The sequence below is a fragment of the Apodemus sylvaticus genome, chromosome 18, assembly GCF_947179515.1.
Source record: "Apodemus sylvaticus chromosome 18, mApoSyl1.1, whole genome shotgun sequence".
Lineage (NCBI taxonomy): Eukaryota > Metazoa > Chordata > Mammalia > Rodentia > Muridae > Apodemus > Apodemus sylvaticus.
In genome coordinates, this window is record NC_067489.1 from 37040524 (window position 1) to 37058675 (window position 18152).

The 18152-nt window shown below is 34.6% G+C and overlaps 1 protein-coding gene across 5 annotated transcripts in view; it reads right to left on the reverse strand.

Moving 5' to 3' along the window:
* The window catches only part of Msr1 (macrophage scavenger receptor 1), a 70275-nt gene that overhangs the window by 37217 nt on the left and 14906 nt on the right, over nucleotides 1-18152 (reverse strand). For all 5 annotated transcript variants that reach the window (XM_052162073.1, XM_052162072.1, XM_052162070.1 and 2 more), the window contains 3 exons: nucleotides 12821-13230; nucleotides 8592-8778; nucleotides 3924-4004 (listed from right to left, as the gene is read on the reverse strand). In XM_052162073.1, coding sequence (XP_052018033.1) covers nucleotides 3924-4004; nucleotides 8592-8778; nucleotides 12821-13230 — 678 coding nt within the window. The remainder of the gene's footprint in view (nucleotides 1-3923; nucleotides 4005-8591; nucleotides 8779-12820; nucleotides 13231-18152) is intronic.

Sequence of the window (18152 nt, forward strand, 5' to 3'; positions counted from 1 at the left end):
AGGAGAATTATCCATGAATGTTTATTTAAACACCATGTCCTTGAATTATTTATGAGTATGAAATGCACATATATATATATTTTAAATGAACCCTGAAAATTAACATTTTACCTCATAACATTAAGGTGACTATGAAAACTCCACATGTAGAAAGAGCTATTGCTATAGAATAAAATATTTATTATAGAGCTAATCAATTTAACATAAGCTAACATAAAAGAATATGTATCCTATTTTACCTTGTTTCTAGCATTAATCAGCTCAGTGAGAATTTGTTAATGCAGTTTTCATTTGGAATCTCAATGGAGACACATTCTGAAAAATTGAATATACTTCTTTCTCCAGTGTCAAACTTTACTACTATTGCCTTTATTTACAAGATCCAGAAAACAAAATTTACATGTATCTAATCCTCTAAAAATATTCCCTATGCATTTATAAATATACCTAAAACCAGATAGATATATATTGCCTTCCCAAAGTATGCTAAGTTTAAGAAATATATGACAAATATTTAAAAATATTGTATAACTCATTATAAAAGTTTGATTCAAACAGAAATTAAGAAATTAACCTAAACAAATAGTATTATTTATTAAAGATGAGGCATTACTTATACAATAAATACCACTTTGCATATATAATGTATACCAAATTTGGCATAGTTTGTAGTCTATATTAACTGGATTTTTAAATCATGTGATCAAAAATGGCTTAATTTATTCTACTTGGATAAACTGTTAGTTACACTGTTTTTCATCAGGCAGTGAAATATCTGAACTTGTAGTTATTGAGAAATGTGGTTTGCATCAAAAGTGTCCCCTTAAAAGGCTCTGATAGTAAACGTTTGATGGTGTTATTGAGAGGTAAAGGGATCACAAGGGGCATTGACCTCATCACAAATGAAGACTGGTTGGAGATAACTTACACTCTGAAATCTCCATGAACGCACACTCTATAACTGCTGAATTATTCTCCACACATTATTGCACACTATGAATGCATATGTATATATATATATATATATATATATATTCTCTCTCTAGTGTATATTTTAAGAATAAAAAGCAATAGAGTGTTTTATCAAAGGGACTGGTATTATAAATGAGTTATTATTCATCACTAACTTAAGAAAAACCACAATTTTATCTCTTGTGCACTCTAGATGATGTGTACTGATTATAACACACCAATTATTTATGGCCTCTAGGGTAACCCGACAAGTTTCTAAGACATTTTTTATCCTTTCTGTGGGAGTAGGTGTTTGTTAATGTAAGTTTAATGAGTTAAATGGCAGTACATATGGGGTTTATGGAAGAGGGATCATTACAATTGATTACCATCTATCCTTACAGGTTTTGGTATCACGTTTGAAGCAATCAGACAAAACACTGAGCAGAATACAGATATTAAATGATGATAAAGCCTATCTGTTTTGAAGCTTGCATAGTTTTTTGTTGTCAGGCATCAAATCAAATTGCAACCCTCTACCTGAAAGGGTTGTTGTTGTTTATCTTGACTTCCAATGTGATTGGATCTGAAATTTTAATAAAAGAGAAGCCCCTGTGTGTGTTGGGGCCAGAGAGTCCTGTGAGGGCAGCTCTAAGAGGAACTAATTGAGGGACAACCCTCGGCTAGACTGGGTGGAACCTTCTAGCAACAGTGCAGTCACAAGATAGCAATGAGGAATGAACAGTGCTGTATGATTTGTAAGTTTGCTTTGTGCTGGTGAATGTTTATCTTACTGTTATGGTTACTGCTCTTGTTGCTGATGCTGTGGCCAGCATTCTTTCCAGACAGCAGACTCCAGCTTCTTAGTCTCCAACATGAGCTGAAGAACAGTTACACTGCAAGAATATCCTGAGTTTTTAGTCCTAGATTAAGTCAGCTGAAGCAGTCAGTATTAGGGATGGAGTAACCAACTTCTCTGCCTCTCCAGTATGAAGACAATGCTAGATTATCAGCATCTATTGTGTAAGGCAACCCAGTAATTTTTGGATTTTTTTTTTTTTTTTTTGAGACAGGGTTTCTCTGTATAGCCCTGGCTGTCCTGGAACTCACTCTGTAGATCAGGCTATCCTGGAACTCAGAAATCCACCTTCCTCTGCCTCTGCCTCCCAGAGTGCTGGTATTGCAGGCGAGCGCCACCACTGCCCGGCCCCAATAATTTTTATAACATTCATGCATCAGTCTCTTTCCCTGGATAACCAAAATTAATTCAGTAGGAGACGAGCTGTACTAGTTTGACATGGTATCTGTTTATACTAGTAACAAAAGCTGAAAGTCTCAAATCCTATCTGGCACATGCAGTGCAGAAAGAGTTGGAATAATGTTTTCAAGATGCTGCTTTGTACAGCAAGTCACGGGCTTCACTGATTTCTATGCTTGCACTATACGGCTTTACTAATTGTGCCTCATAATTGAGGGATAGTTTCTTACAGATCATAACGGTGGCAGCTTTGGCAGATACAATAATGTGGGCAGCTTTTCCTACTTAAGAGATAAATATATTTCTCTTTATATAGAGAGAGACCTCAACAAGAAGGACCTTGCTGGATAAAAAACACCTATCTGTGATTAATGTTAAAATCACACTCATTGGCTTATAGAAAGATGAACATATACATATACACACAATCACTCACACTATATATACATATACCATATATATATAAAGATAAGATATACCTGAAGATAAGATACACCAAAGATACACAATGATGTACTTCTCACATACATGTTACTCATACTTTCCAACTTTGGTTATTTTTCCTCATGTAACTTTGGTTAGTCAAAATATCAAAAGAAGACCATTTTATTTCATCTAAAGAAGAAAATTAAGATGAAGTCCAAGATGCTTAGGTAATGTGTTGGCCAGTCAGCCTTCCTAACTATGCTTAGGCCATTTGGGCTGTATTCCTTTAAAACAGTGTGCAGGGAATTTGTTTGCAAAGCGTAGCATTTGAATAGCATGACAGTCACATTGTTATTGTTGGTTTCATTTTTTTCCAGTAAAGGTAGTTCATGATCTCTCTCCTTTTCTCTATCTTCCATTATCTTCTTTTGAAACATTGGTTTCAAGATAACAACATTCTCAGAGGAAAATAATTTGGAACAATTTTTCTCTAAGTAAAATACAATACAGAGAGTGGCTGACAGCCCAGGCAAAAAACACTCATCTTCTCAGCTATATTTACTTTCTGGTTTTGTGAGTTTAAGGAGGTATCGTGCAGTCAAGGAATATTTAAGAACCATATTCTAACCATTACAACTCATTAATGTATCTATCTATCTATCTATCTATCTATCTATCTATCTATCTACATATATATATTGAAAATCATATCTTGCAAACTAATCTAATATAAATATGATTTTCTTCTTCACATACAGCCTTATTTCTACTACATGCTGCATGTAGTTTCTTCAAAACCCCTCAGGCTCATAATCAACTTTATGTTGTAGCTCTAGATAAAACATTAAATATTCTACAAAAATAAAAAATTGCTGCTTAGGCTAAAAAGAAAGCACCGACTTTCTTCCAGAAGACCCATGCATGATTCCTGAGGCCTATATTGCAACTTACAATTGTCTCTAACTCAAGTTCTTGGGGATTAGATAATCTCTTCAGGTCTCTGAGGATACTAGACATGCATGTGATACACAGGCATATACGTAGCCAAATCTCCAAACAAAAAATAATAAAATATTTTAAATGAATTAAGGATTATGATTCAATTTGCTATGTGATTAGGATGCTATTCCACATTATATTTCTCAAATGTGAGAGGATTTAAATATAAACACACACACACACACACACACCATTGAATAGATGAAATATCTATTTTCCTCTAAATATAAGCATCAATACACATCATTCAACTTCATGATACATGATTAAGAGATTATTATAGCCTTACCTCTTAAGCCTGGAGCACCAGGTGGACCACTTTCTCCAGTAATCCCTCTGTCTCCTTTTTCACCTCGGGGTCCAGGGGGCCCTTTAAAAAATTACAAATACTGATTTTAATTATAAATCATAGATAAGTTTGTTATTTATCAAGACAGTTATATGGAAATCCAGAGATTTGTATATAATCTAATTAAATTTTAATTTTAAAAATCTTAAAGCTATAAACTATGTGTTGAACAAATTGTCTTTTTTTCTAGCTAGGCAGAATGAGCAAATTGTAGTTCATATAGTCAAGTAGACCAGTTGCAAGGTTGATACATCATGCAACATTGGAAAATGGTGTCTTAAATTTGGAGTTTTATGAGAGATATTTACATATCTTATTTATATATTATATATAAGAAAAATTAAGAGGATTTGAGGACGGCCTTTATATAGTAAGAAAACAAGGAACAAGTGAAAAATAACTTGGAACAAGAAGCTACCTGAAGAACCATGCTATTTACAAAAGGAATAGAAAAACAAAAGACAAAAGAACGTAGATGGACTTAGTTAAGACTCAGGTTTTGATTTTGGATTTTAAAATGGTGGGACGAGCTCTTACTCTCTTACTCTCTCTTTCTTGACTCTTGCCCCCTAGCTCCCCTCTCTCCCCTTGCTCCCCCTCTCTCCCCTTGGTGCCCCTCTCTCCCCTTGGACCCCCTCTCTCCCCATTCTCCTGTTCCCTTTTTCCACATGGTCATGGCCTGCCTCTACTTCTCTACTTTCTCCTTTTCTCTGCCTCTACTACCCCCATAACTCACTTCCCCATGCCCTGAATAAACTCTTTTATTCTGTTCCAAAAAAATAAAGTTGGGATGATCATCCACACTTGGGTATTCCTTCTTCTTGAGCTTCATATGGTCTGTGAATTGTATCTTGGGTATTCTGAGCTTTTGGGGTAATATCCACTTATCAGTGAGTACATACCATGTGTGTTCTTTTGTGACTTAGTTACCTCATTCAGGACGATACTTTCTAATTCCACCCATTTGCCTAAGAATTTCATGAATTCATTATTTTTAATAGCTGAGTAGTACTCGATTGTGTAAATGTATCACATTTTCTGTATCCATTCTTCTGTTGAAGGTCATGTGGGTTCTTTCCAGCTTCTGGCTATTATAAATAAGGCTGCTATGAACATAGTGGAGCATGCACTTATTACATGCTGGGGAATACTCTTGGTATATGCCCAGGAGTGGTATAGCTTGGTCCTCAGGTGTATGTCCAGTTTTCTAAGGAACCACCAGACCTATTTCCAGAGTGATTGTACCAACTTGCAATCCTTCCAGCAATGGAGGAGTGTTCCTATTTCTCCACATCCTCACCAGCATCTGCTGTCACCTGAATTTTTGATCTTAGCCATTCTGACTGGTATGAGGTGTAATCTCAGGGTTGTTTTGATTTGCATTTCCTTGATGACTAAGGATGTTGAACATTTCTCTAGGTTCTTCTCGGCCATTTGATATTCCTCAGTTGAGAATTCTTTATTTAGCTCTGTACCCCATTTTAATAAGGTTATTTGTTTCTCTGGTGTCTAACTTCTTGAGTTCTTTGGATAAGGAGCTGAAGGGGTTTGCACCCACATAGGGAGAAGAACCATATCAACCAATCAGACCCCCACCCCACCCATAGCTCCCAGGGACTCAACAAGCAATGGAAGAGTACACATGGACTGACCCATGGCTCCAGCTACATATGTAGCAGAGGAAGGCCTTGTTGGGTGTCTATTGAAGAGAGGCTCTTGGTCCTGTGAAGGCTTCATGCTCCAGTTTAGGGGAATGCTGAGGGGGAAGGCTGTAATGAGTGGGGGAGCACCCTCAAAGGAGCAAGAAGAGGGAAGACAGGATAGGGGGTTTCCAAAGGGAAAACTGAGAAAGAGGATAATATTTGAAATGTAAATAAATAAAATATCCAATTTAAAAAAGGTAAGATAGAGATTAAAATTCCCAAAGAAAGTATTCAACTATTTGAAGACTGAATAATTCAGTTTTCTTTGCCATGTGTTTTAACGTGATAATAAAAGGAAGAACAGATATCACATGTGCTGTATATGAGCTAAAAAGATCAGTAATAAGGAAAATATCCCAGCAACAACCTGACACCAGGCACAGATACCAGCCATTCACTCAGCTACTTCATTCCAGAGATAAACATCAACTTGAAATTGACATTTCTTATATCAATTTAAAATCATCCATTTCATTACATATCATGTCTATAATGTATAAAATTTTATTTCATAAATGTTAATTTAAATAAATTGAGAAACACATGTATAAATTTGGGTAGAACATTGCATATAGAATGCATGAGCCCTCAGATTCAATTCTAGTGGAAATAAAAACTTAGAAAAGAGAATAAATAAATTAGCAATGAAAAAAATCAAATTATACTATGTAGTACACAGGTGGTGATTTTAAGGTATTTTTGTTGTTAAGATTTGGACATCCCTATTTCTTAATTAACTAGTATACATTAAATAAGGCTTTATCTGGCCTTTCTAATATTTAATTTCTAATTTCTAATATAACCACTAATGAGGGAAATATTAAAATCATGATATTGAGCTTAATGTACCTCCGAGATAGAATGGGTCAGTCCAATTTATTATCATTACCATTAGAGTGGAAGAAGAGAGAATTGTGAAAAATTCATATTAAAGGGAATTAAACTAGAAACTATGTTGAAGTTTATCAAGTATTCGGGTTGAATCTTCATAAAGGAGAAAAGGATGGGTGGAGGGAGGGTGGGAGAGAGTAAAAGAGAGAGCATGAGAGAGAGGGAGACAGGGAGAGCATGTGAGAGAAGAGGGAGAGAGGGAGAGAGAGAGAGAGAGAGAGAGAGAGAGAGAGAGAGAGAGAGAGAGAGAGAGAGAATTAAAATGGAAAATGTTTAAAAACTGATTGAGATCTTAAATCAAATTACTTGAAAGTAAAACAAATGCCTAATCAAAAATTCAAAAATTCTCCACTTGAAATTCAGATTAATGAGCTCACAGACATCACAGACAGAGAGAAGAATGAGGATAAAGAAAACCAAAATCTACAGGAAAAAATTCTCCAAAATACACCAAGACCTCTTATTGTCAATTCTCACACACACACACACACACACACACACACACACACACACACACACACACATATATCACAAAGAAAACCAGAAGGCTAGGTGGAGTTCAGCTGTAGAGTGACAACCAGTCTGTATAGAGCTAGCACCAAAGTAGGAAAATGACATCTATGTGAACATGCCTGTTATTTTCTTGCATTTATTCCCTAAAAACTACTATCCATCAACTATTACACAGCCTTTCCTTTTGTTAGTTATAGTAACTAATTCACCAGTCATTCAAAGTACACACAATAGAGACTAAATCCTGGGTCATTTAATAAGACAAATGGGCATACACAGATGTTTGGTATTCAGAAGTCAAATCCCCATCAATTATTATCCTCATAAAATAACCAAAATAACTGCAGGCATAAAAACCGTGTATGGCATAAGACAGCCAGAAAAATCGAGAATGAATAAAATTACTCAAGATCGCTCCATTGACTTGGTCTAAATGAACTTCCAATAGCTTTATTTTACACAGAAGGAGGAATGTGACCCAGAGGTGAGGGACGGAGATGTTGAAGGACTAAAAGGCTGTCCCGTGGTCAAGTCCAAGTAAATTCCTTTAATGTGGAAGATGAAGAATACAAACTAGACTCTTGCTTTGAAAATTTCACAACACAGAGATGAACTGTACCCTCAAACAAAGGAGGCCAGGGAGTGTGTCTTGAGGCACACCACTTTCAGTTCCCTCTGCTACTCAGTTATCTTTGAACATGCTGACTGATATGAACGCACATTACAGGACATGTCAACAGCAACGAAGACGAGAGTGGTTTGCCATAAAGTTTCCTCACTGTTTTTGGTGATTTTGAACAGATATATTCCATAAAAATAATACAGATCAACTATAGAAAAGACAGAGCGGGAACATAAGGGACATAAATCGAGCTGGATGAAGAAAAACATAACAACACAAAATTAAGTAGTAGAAATAGATTGTATTTTTAAATGCAAGCATTTTGGTAACACACAAACTTTAATAATGCAGACCAGAAAGTTAAAACAGTAAAAACATTCCACCAAGTGAAAATAACTATATTCTAATATATAGATATGAATGAAGTATGCTTGTTAAAAAATTAGTAAGATTCATTGGAACTGGAGAAAAAAGTAATGCATCTATGATTATTATTAAGAGTTTATGAGGCGTTTCTAACTAAAAGTATAATCAGAAGAAGAGATTTTCATGTTGATATATAAATCTCTGTTTTATTTTATTTTATTTTTTTGAGGCAGGCTCTCACTCTGAAGCCTTGTCTGGCCTCAAATTTGTGGTGGCCTCCTGGCTCAGAGTTCCCAGTGCTGAGTCACCATGTCTGGCTTTGCTTTACTCTTTAAGTAATCCTAGGGCGTTGGCAGCCGGATCATGCCTGACCTCATATTACATGTTCTTCTATAAACTTGTAGTAACAGTGCACTCTGAAACCATTTACTTTAAATGATAGAATGTCAAATACCAAATGCCTGGATAGACTGATACGTTTTTACCATCTCATTTCCAGGACAAGATACTTACCTTGAATTAAGGTGATATTTTTCAGTGTCTGTGAGTGTTCCCAGTCCTTCAGTCTGAGGTCATTGGTGATGTTGTTCAATACTCTCACTTCCTGTTTTACTTCCTGTTCCACATGTGCTTGTTCTTCTTTCACAGACTGCACTTCTGCTGATATTTTGTGCACATGTTCTTCCAACTTACTGATGCCCTGGAAAACACAGTCAGCACCACAACTTTTGTCACACATAGTTATGAATCATGAATGTGAGTAGGGTTTTTAAAATGTGATTTTTTTAAAAGCATATAACATTGGGGGAGTGTTATGGAATGAGAATAAGAAAATGAGTACAAATGTTAACTTATTCACCTGATATAAATGTCATCCCTGAGATTTACTACCTCTGTCTGTAAACTAGACCTAGTCCTGGACTCTTCTAGCCTCCAAACAACCTAATGTAGGCCTAGAAAATGGCCTCTGAGACTTGCTACTCATTTCTGACTAGTTGATTCAACTCAGCTGTTCTGACTCAAATGTCTCTCCTAGCTGACTGACTGAGTCTGGCTTCTCTCTCTTAGCATCTCCCGAATTGCTCTGCTTGGCCTTATACTAACTATGGAAATATGCTCTAATCTTCAGGTTCCTTCTTATTCTCTGGCTCATTCTGTCTTTACCAGTGTCTACCTTATTCTCTCTGAAACCTGTCTCTCTATAACTGTCCTGGTAAATCTGTCTCTTTCTATCACTCCCTGCCCCCTCTCCCCTCACTGCCATCTTAAGTAGCTTCCCTTTCCTCTCCTCACAGTTGGGCAGATCCTATACAGCCAAATCTTTCTCTGATTCATCACTTTTCTGCCACTCAATTGGACATCACTTTCCAATGGCTGCTTTCTTCTACAAATAACTTTAACTTCATCACTTGGGATTAAAGATGTATGCTAAGGTCTGAGCTACAACACAACAGAAACCATATTGTGTTTGTTTGGTTTTGCTTTTTTTTTTTTTTTTTGTTTTGTTTTGCTTCTGTAAACAATACAGTCTTGGGGCACATAGTGTGCTCAAATGTCCTGCAACAAATGGGTACTCAAAATTTTAGTTCTTTGGCTGCAAAAGAACAATGATTTCGGCCACCCAGACACCCCACGATTCCCAGGGACTGAACCATCAACCAAAGGGCACACATGGTTCCCTCCAAAAATGTGGCAGAGGAAGGACTTGTTGGGCATCAGTGGGAGGAATGGTCCTTGGTCAGGTAAAGGCTCAACAGAGGCCCAAACAAAGGGAAACCAAGTGGGGAGAGTGAGTGTGTTGGGTGGAGAGGCATATAGGTGGAGGCAGGGGGAAGGAGGAAGGGGAGGGTTTGGGTGTCTTAGGGGAGGGGGCATATTGGGAAAGGTTTTACCATTGGCAATGTAAATGAAGATCATATTCAATTAAAAAAATAAAAAAGAAGTAAAAAGATTCCTAGTGAAAACAAACAAAATGAGTTAGTTGGCAATGCATCTAACAATGCTTCTATTCCCAAACACATAAATGTCAAATACCAAAAACTAAAAATAACATGTTGTCATAGGGGTTTTAATTTATCTAAAATAGCATGTCTTTACTGTGTATCTGTAGTACAGTATTCATTGTTTGTGAAGTGGTTTTATAGTAACCACTGAAGTTTCATGTTGTTCTTTCAGATTCAGTAAAATGTCCAACTTGCATTTTCATATTTTACTCTCAAACATTATTCCCTCTGCTCTTGATGCTTTCTTATTTTTATCAGTAATAAATATACTATATGTAGATAAATGCATGCATACATGTATATACATAGAGTGCTTACAGCTTCTTTTCTTCTTTTTCATATTTCTTTGACATAGAATGTCATGTACCCCTTGGCCTTAAATCTGTTATTTAGCTAAGAATAATCTTCAACTCCTGATTCTCTTCTCCTACTTTCTCAGTGCTCAGATTTGTAATATATACTACGATTCATTATTCACATAGAAAATGTGTGAAGAAGAGAGAAGACTGTCTCTATTTCACATTGATGTTAGGTGTATCTTTGACAGGTAGCAATGATGATATTCCATAAGGTGCCCCTGTTTCTTAGAAAACATTTACCTATTTGACCTTGCATTAAATTTGCTTGTTTTCTTAGTGAGATAAGGATTGCAAGAAGAACAGCAGAAATAAAGTACTTGCCTATCATGTATAGAGGCCTTGATTATGATCCTCCCATCACCAATGATGGGAAAATTTAACGTCAAATAAAACAATTACAGCAATGTGAGTGAAAACCACAGTTTCTTTTCTGGGCAGTCCAATGCATATTCATTCACATACTAGCATTGACTTCATTTCTAAATTTTGGTGACCAGTTGTCATTAAAACACATGTAATACAGCTTTGGACCTCCTGTCTTGTACATGAACCTTCTTTCGTAATTACCCCAAATTAAAGGTATAGTCTACACAGACATATCCTAAACAACCCCTTAGGACTTCAACATAGTCTTAATGTCCACTGGCTATAATATTTTATCTGTGTGGCATTCTGTCATTTCTGCTGACACTAGCAGATTACCAAATCAAGTGAGGATTATTCCTTTATTTTATTCTTCATTCCTCATTCTACCTCCATGGACCTGTGGTCCTGCTTCCTCACAGAGTAAGAGTCTGCATTCTCCTTCATTCCCTCCAACTTAAAGTCAACACTTGCAGCTGATATTTCACCTTTTTAATTCTATTATATTCTTTTATTTATACTCTTTATCTCCCATAGGCACTTCTTTAAGTTCCATTTTTAACCACCTAAATCCTTCATGTGAATACTTGATAACCCAATCATCTGTACATGCTTAGATATTTATGAACAATATTGGAACCATAAAAATTCAAAAATTTTGTATGTTGCATGAAAGTGAAGCAGAATATCTGAACTCTCTAAGATGAGGTTGCCCCTGAAGTTGTCATTGTTTTCTGGTAACATTAACAGAGTAACATAAAAGTGCAAACCTTTGGAACAACTAAACTTCCAAGTTATAAATATGCAAGACTTTCTTTTTTGTTAATCTATGCTTAGTCAAAAATAATAGATTTTCATTAGCTCGAATAAAATTTGGAGTTTATTTTTGTTCTACAATTGGCATGCATTTAAGAAGATGTTTTTATGTTTTATGTTTTGTGTGCATTATGTGTGTGTGAGAACATGGTATGTTTGTTTGTGTGTGTGTGTGTGTGTGTGTGTGTGTGTATGTTTATATTCATTTGTGATGGTATATATCTGCCGTATTGCCCATGGGGAGGATAATTGTCTTCTATCTTATCTGATATATGATCTCTTGAAGAAAGACAATTTGTGAGTTTCTGGAGACTATCATGTCCCCATTTTCTATCACAGCTATTGGGATAATAGCTGTAAGCTATTTTATCTGGCCTTATGTGGGTTCTCAAAAGTCATACAACATCCAGTCCTCATACTTGTCAATCAATGTGGATTCACTGATCCATCACTCTAGTCCTGACTTCAGATTTTAAAAGATCATCATACCTGGTATGGAAAACCTAGCCAACAACTTATTGCTAGGGAAATCATAGTTATTGGAGGAAAATCTACAATTACTGACCTCTAAACTAACATAATCCCTAACTATAATCTATAAAGTCCTTATCTAATCTGTAAGGTACTTATACCCATAGATGTAAGTAGTATTCACTTGTTATCAAGGAAATTTCTCTTTGCAACAGAACCTACAACAAATCAAAATGCAAGGTTGTGGAGTATATTCCAAAGGTTATATCTACAAAACACTTCTGTGCCTAAATATTAGGGAACATTGAGGAAGCAAGGGAAGAAAGATCACAAGAGCAATTATCAAGGTATTTACTGTGAGGTTATGCATCTGAGAAATATCAAAAGCTACACCAATAGAGTCTGACCAACATGACTGCTCAAATGTGGGCTGGACATGGATGTCAACAGTGAATGGGCCAAACAAGACAGAGAAAAGCACACCAGGGTTCAAGCCTATACAAAGAACTATAGGTAACTGAGGAAAACTGGGAGCAGGAAATGTAGTCTTCCCAATGAAGAACACACTAGTTGGTTGTTCAATGCTAAATGGTCAGTCTGAAAACATACATACAGGTAGTAGAATAAAGGCCAAAAGAAACCAGTTAATTTTTAGGAACACAAATGTATATACATATCCATGAAATTTAGTTCCAGAACACAGCCATGTCATTGTATTCTGAAGGCTTACCTCCTGTTGCTTCATTGTAGATTCATGGACTTTGAGATTCAGTGTTTCTGTATGAAGCTGCACATCAAGCAGTGTTGTATTCAGACTCTGCAAGGACTTGGAGATTATATCCAGTGAATCCTCATGTTCCCGGACTGATGAAATCAAGGAATTTAACTGCAGAAGAATATCATTAAGTCTTTGGTCGGTTGCCATGCTGAAATTCTGGAAGCGTTCCATGTCTATACGGTCGGCTTTTGAGTCTGCAATGCTTTGGATTCTCTCCTCCATGTCCTTCACGCGTTCCATGGCATTTGTAAATTTCATTTCTGCTTTACTGGTGTTTTCGTTTCCAATCAGACTTTGAGATGTATCGCTTGTATTAACTGAACCATCTAAGCAGTTCTTCATTTGCCAATTCACAAGCTGAGCTGAATATTTAAATGAAAATAAATCAAACTTTAGGCATATATCATTTTATGCTCATCATCCCCATGTCTTCATATTCCATCACACTGAAGGATGTTGAACGCTAGCTTTAAATCAAGTATTTAGTTTTCATTGATTAGACTCAGTATGTTACTATAAATCACATAGTCACCTCTACGATTTGTATGTTGGAATTTAATTCAGTATAGATCAGTCTTTCTGATTGCTGATTATTAGTCGTCTTGGCCATTCTTTGCCAATTAGAGAAAATTCTACAGACTGAAATGTACTAAACCCTGTTCCATGGACTACTTACTGTTAATAGAAAATGAGTTCATGTTAAGCAACTCTTTCAAAATTATCCTTTTGTGACTATACATATTACATATACATACATACACACACACACATATATATATATACATACAAATACATATACATATGTAATTATGGATATACATATATTGGGATAGCAATTACAAAATCAATAAATAAAATAATCAGAAGACTAATGTCATCCCCAGGATTGGTAAATTGTTGTTTCATCACTGGAGATACCAGAAAAATCTTCACCTTAATTAAGCAGGTTAATTTTACTAAGATGAAATTGGGGAGCTACATTTGTTTTCTTTATAAATGCATTGTTCTCATTACAATATTTTCTCCTGTTGTAAAATATTTAATCATACCAGAAAATATGAAAAAATAATTTACCATGTGTATTATCAGTCTGAACTAAAGTCTAATGCTTGTACATTTATCAAATCTTATTTGTTTCCATTAACATTATTATATTAATTGATTTGTGAGACAGAGCTTCAGTGTGATAATATTATATAGCCCACTCTAAACTCAGATACCTCTGCTGTAGCCTTCCCAGTCTCAGAATCACAGAATTTGGAAACTTTTAATTTAGTGTCATATTATAAGCATGTTTTTATTTTTAACTTAATAATCTTATTCAAAAACATTTGGTAAGAACTTTCTATCTCAGGATAGATATGCCGTATTTGCTTAGAAATTCTCCAAATTAAGTTTGCTTCTACTTTCAGTAACACATTCAATGTTTTGAAAGCAGTCTTGTGATGAATCACATCTTCAAGAATAACCATTCTATTCAAAGAAATTTGGGGACTATAATAAGCTGCTGAAACATATTTGCAAATTGGTATATGTTCTTTAAATGAACTAATTATCCTTTCAGAATGATATAGAATGAAATAAAAAATGAAGGAAAACAAGAACATTGAGCTTAAAGATAAAATTACATGTGTTGTAATCACATAAGATGAAGTAAATACTAAAATATTTTACCACTATTTTATAATAATACATTTGATGAAACTTAACAGTTTATAACTATGTATATATTTTTGTCTGCATGCTCCTTTTACATTCTATTTGGTTAAAGCCATAATGTTTTCCATATATGACAATATAGAGCAGGAAAACAAATCTTCACACAGCTAAAATATTTAAATATATGGCTATATATGAATCTCTTGAAATTTCTTAGTTGCAACCAGTGTTACAGAGTTTTAAGAATTAAATAATACAACAGGAATGTGTACTTAGTACTATCACTGAATTTGTGTTTGCACTGGAACAAACTTTTTGATTCCAGAAGCCTCCTCTGTGTCTCACTTGTCAATTTGTTCTTGGTACTTATCTAACGTGTCCTTGTTTAGATTCCTAGAACCATGTAAAAATGCTGTTGGTTTCAACAGTAGCTGAGACTGAGCTGAATAAATATTTAGACCTTATTGCAGCCAGTTGGCATCAATAAAATTCTACTGATTATATACATGAAAGAATACCTTATAAGATCCTTGTAGCCACCACCCTCAGGGAAAGAAATATATGCTAATTAATTACTATTAATATTAACAATAAATGTTATTAGGTGCTTTTCAATTAAAATACATTATATCTCTGTGCTTATTCTTCTGTGATATAGCATATGAATTTAGTAATGTATCAATGACAAAATTTTGATGTGATCTATAACAGGACTACAATTATTTTATGTCAGTCGTTCTGTATATATTAACCCATCAATATATTGGTCATATAAGAATATTCACTTGCCAAATACTAAATACAGAATGGGAATCAAGTTTTATGTAGTCATCAATTTAATGTTTTATTTATGGAGCATCTATAATGTGAAACCTCACTTGAACACCTGAAAAAAAAAAAAAAAACCTCATCCAGGAAACTTCCCTTTGGAACAAACAGAGACTATTACAGAATCAAAATCCGTAATGATAGAGGCTAGGTCCCAAGGAATACATCTACGAAATATTCTCACACTTAAAGCTCAGGGAACGTCACAGAAGAGGAGGCATATACAACTATAAAAGCCAGAAAATTGAGGACTTTTGTAAAATTATGTCTTCTGGTAACATCAGGAAATGCATCTGTAACGTCTTACCCACATGACTGTCCAAACATGAGCTGAACAAGGAGGACACTAAGTAAATAAGCAAATTAGATAAATAAATAAAATTTAAAAGTAAAGGTCACTTCCTAATAATAGAACTGTGTAAAGAATGTCACAAGGACAACACTAACATACACACCAAGGTGCACAGGAAAAAAATCCCTGGAGACCTCAACCCCACTCAAAAGATCAGGCAATGGAGTAATACTGGGGTCAGGAGAAGTGCCCCTTCCCAGGAAAGAACACCACAGCTAGCTGTCCATTGCCAAACAGTCAGCTCTGAAAACAAGCATGCAAGTAACTTCACATGGACTCAACAGGCAATATTTGAGAATATACATTTAAATAGTAACATACATATGTATTTGAAAACAATTGATGGAAAAGAGGTCACATATTTGAAGGAGAGCCAGGATGGGTATATGGAAAGGTTTGGAAGTAGTAAAGAGAAAGGAGAAATGTAATTCAATTATAATTTCGAAAATAAACAACTGACTGGAAAGAGAGCTTTTGTCTTTAACAATAAGAAACTTAAATGAATAGTACTTTTAAAACTGTTTAAAAATCATGACAAACCTTGCTTCATTTAGCCACCAGTTAAGACACTAAATATTTGAGCAGAATGGCGTGGATTAACAGTTATAGGTCTGCCTTTTATTAGCAGAAGCATTGGATGAGCTATTAATGTTCATGCTTCTATTTTACCATCTCTGTAAATGGAAGTTAGTATTATTGTTAACAGAAAATATGTATAGCAGCAAATGTATAAAAATTTATGTAGATCACTTTCTAAGATTAAGAAGTATTTGATGTTTTAGGAATGATGCGTCTATCATCTTATTGTCTACATTTTGGTATTGATTAATTGTATTACAATTATATAACTATATAGTGTAATGTACTAATTAATTAAAATTAAAGAAAATGTATACAATTTATAAATATATTTGTATATTGTATAATATACAAAACATTTCTTCCCCAAATATGTTATGTTTGTAAACACAGTAATTTGTACTTTATTTTATTAGACCTATGCCCTATTTTCTTCACCGTATATTTTTACTTTGAAAACAACCTTTATTTCATATATTAAAATCAATATTTTTTTGGCATAGATAGAAGAGACCATATTTTGCAAAAGGTTATATGAATGAGGATTTTCATTTGAAATGGTAGTAGATATGAGTTGATAGTAAAGATACTTTATTTATTTTAAAAACATAATCTTTCTTGTCTCCTTAATAATAAAAGAAACTAATTTTACTCTCTTTACAAATATCTAATTCAAGTATTGGAGAACTTAGCATTATAGGGCTTCCTGAACATGTATATATGAACCTTAGGTCCCAAACTATAGCAATAACCACTTAACCATGGTCGATTTAATAAGAAGGCTCCAAATATTCATGTATTTAAATTTTTATTTCCACATTTAATATATCTATTGAAGAGGATTAGGAAGTTGGACCTTGTAGGAGAGGTATGTCAATAGAGGTGCAACTTGACATTTCAAAACACTAGGGCCATTCCTGATAGCTCTTTCTTCCTCGTGACTGTGTCTCAAGATGTGAGTTCTCTGAGCATACCCATATTCTTCCTCCCTTGCTTTTCACCATGATGGCCCTGGACTCTAATCCCCCAATGGACATATCAAAGCGAACCGCAAAAAGACACAAGACCTAAATCTTGCACAAAGAACTATTGGCAACTAAAAAAGATGGGAGTAGAAGAGCTGATCTTTCCCAGGGAAAAACACACAAACTGCTTTTATAAAGATACATACAAATAAGATTATACAGACTGAGCTGGCACTATTGTTATTATATAAATATATACATATACTACATGCACACATATCACATGAGTGATATATATGTATATGTACATATAGTATGTATGTATACATTATTGTTATCTTATGCATATATTTGCATATACCAAATGCATGCACATCACATGAGTGATATATGTGTATATATGTACATATAGCATGTATGTATATATCCACACACATGTAATAACAATAGTGAAAACGAGGACATTAATTTGCAGGAGAGTGGGAAGGGGAATGGGTTTGGAGAAAGGAAACAGAAGGAAAAATATTGTAGCGTGTACATTTATACTATAATCTCAAAAGTATATTAAAAAAAGAATATTAGAGTTTATGTTTTTGAAAGTTCACATTTCCCCATCTTGTCCTGGAGACATGACATTCTGTAATGTCTCTATTTTATACTGAAAGAAGGCAAACTTTTATGTCCTGTGCAAATAAACACCTGGGGAGCTGGTGATATTTGATTCTACACATCATGTTTACTCTTTCATATGAGTAATATCTTTTCCCATCCAACATTTATATTATTTTGAGAAAAGATTTTTGTATTTCAGAAATCATTAATACATATCAGTTCTATAACATACATTTTCATCCTGGTCCAGTCTTATGATGCTATTTTTTTTCAAGAATACTTCACAGTC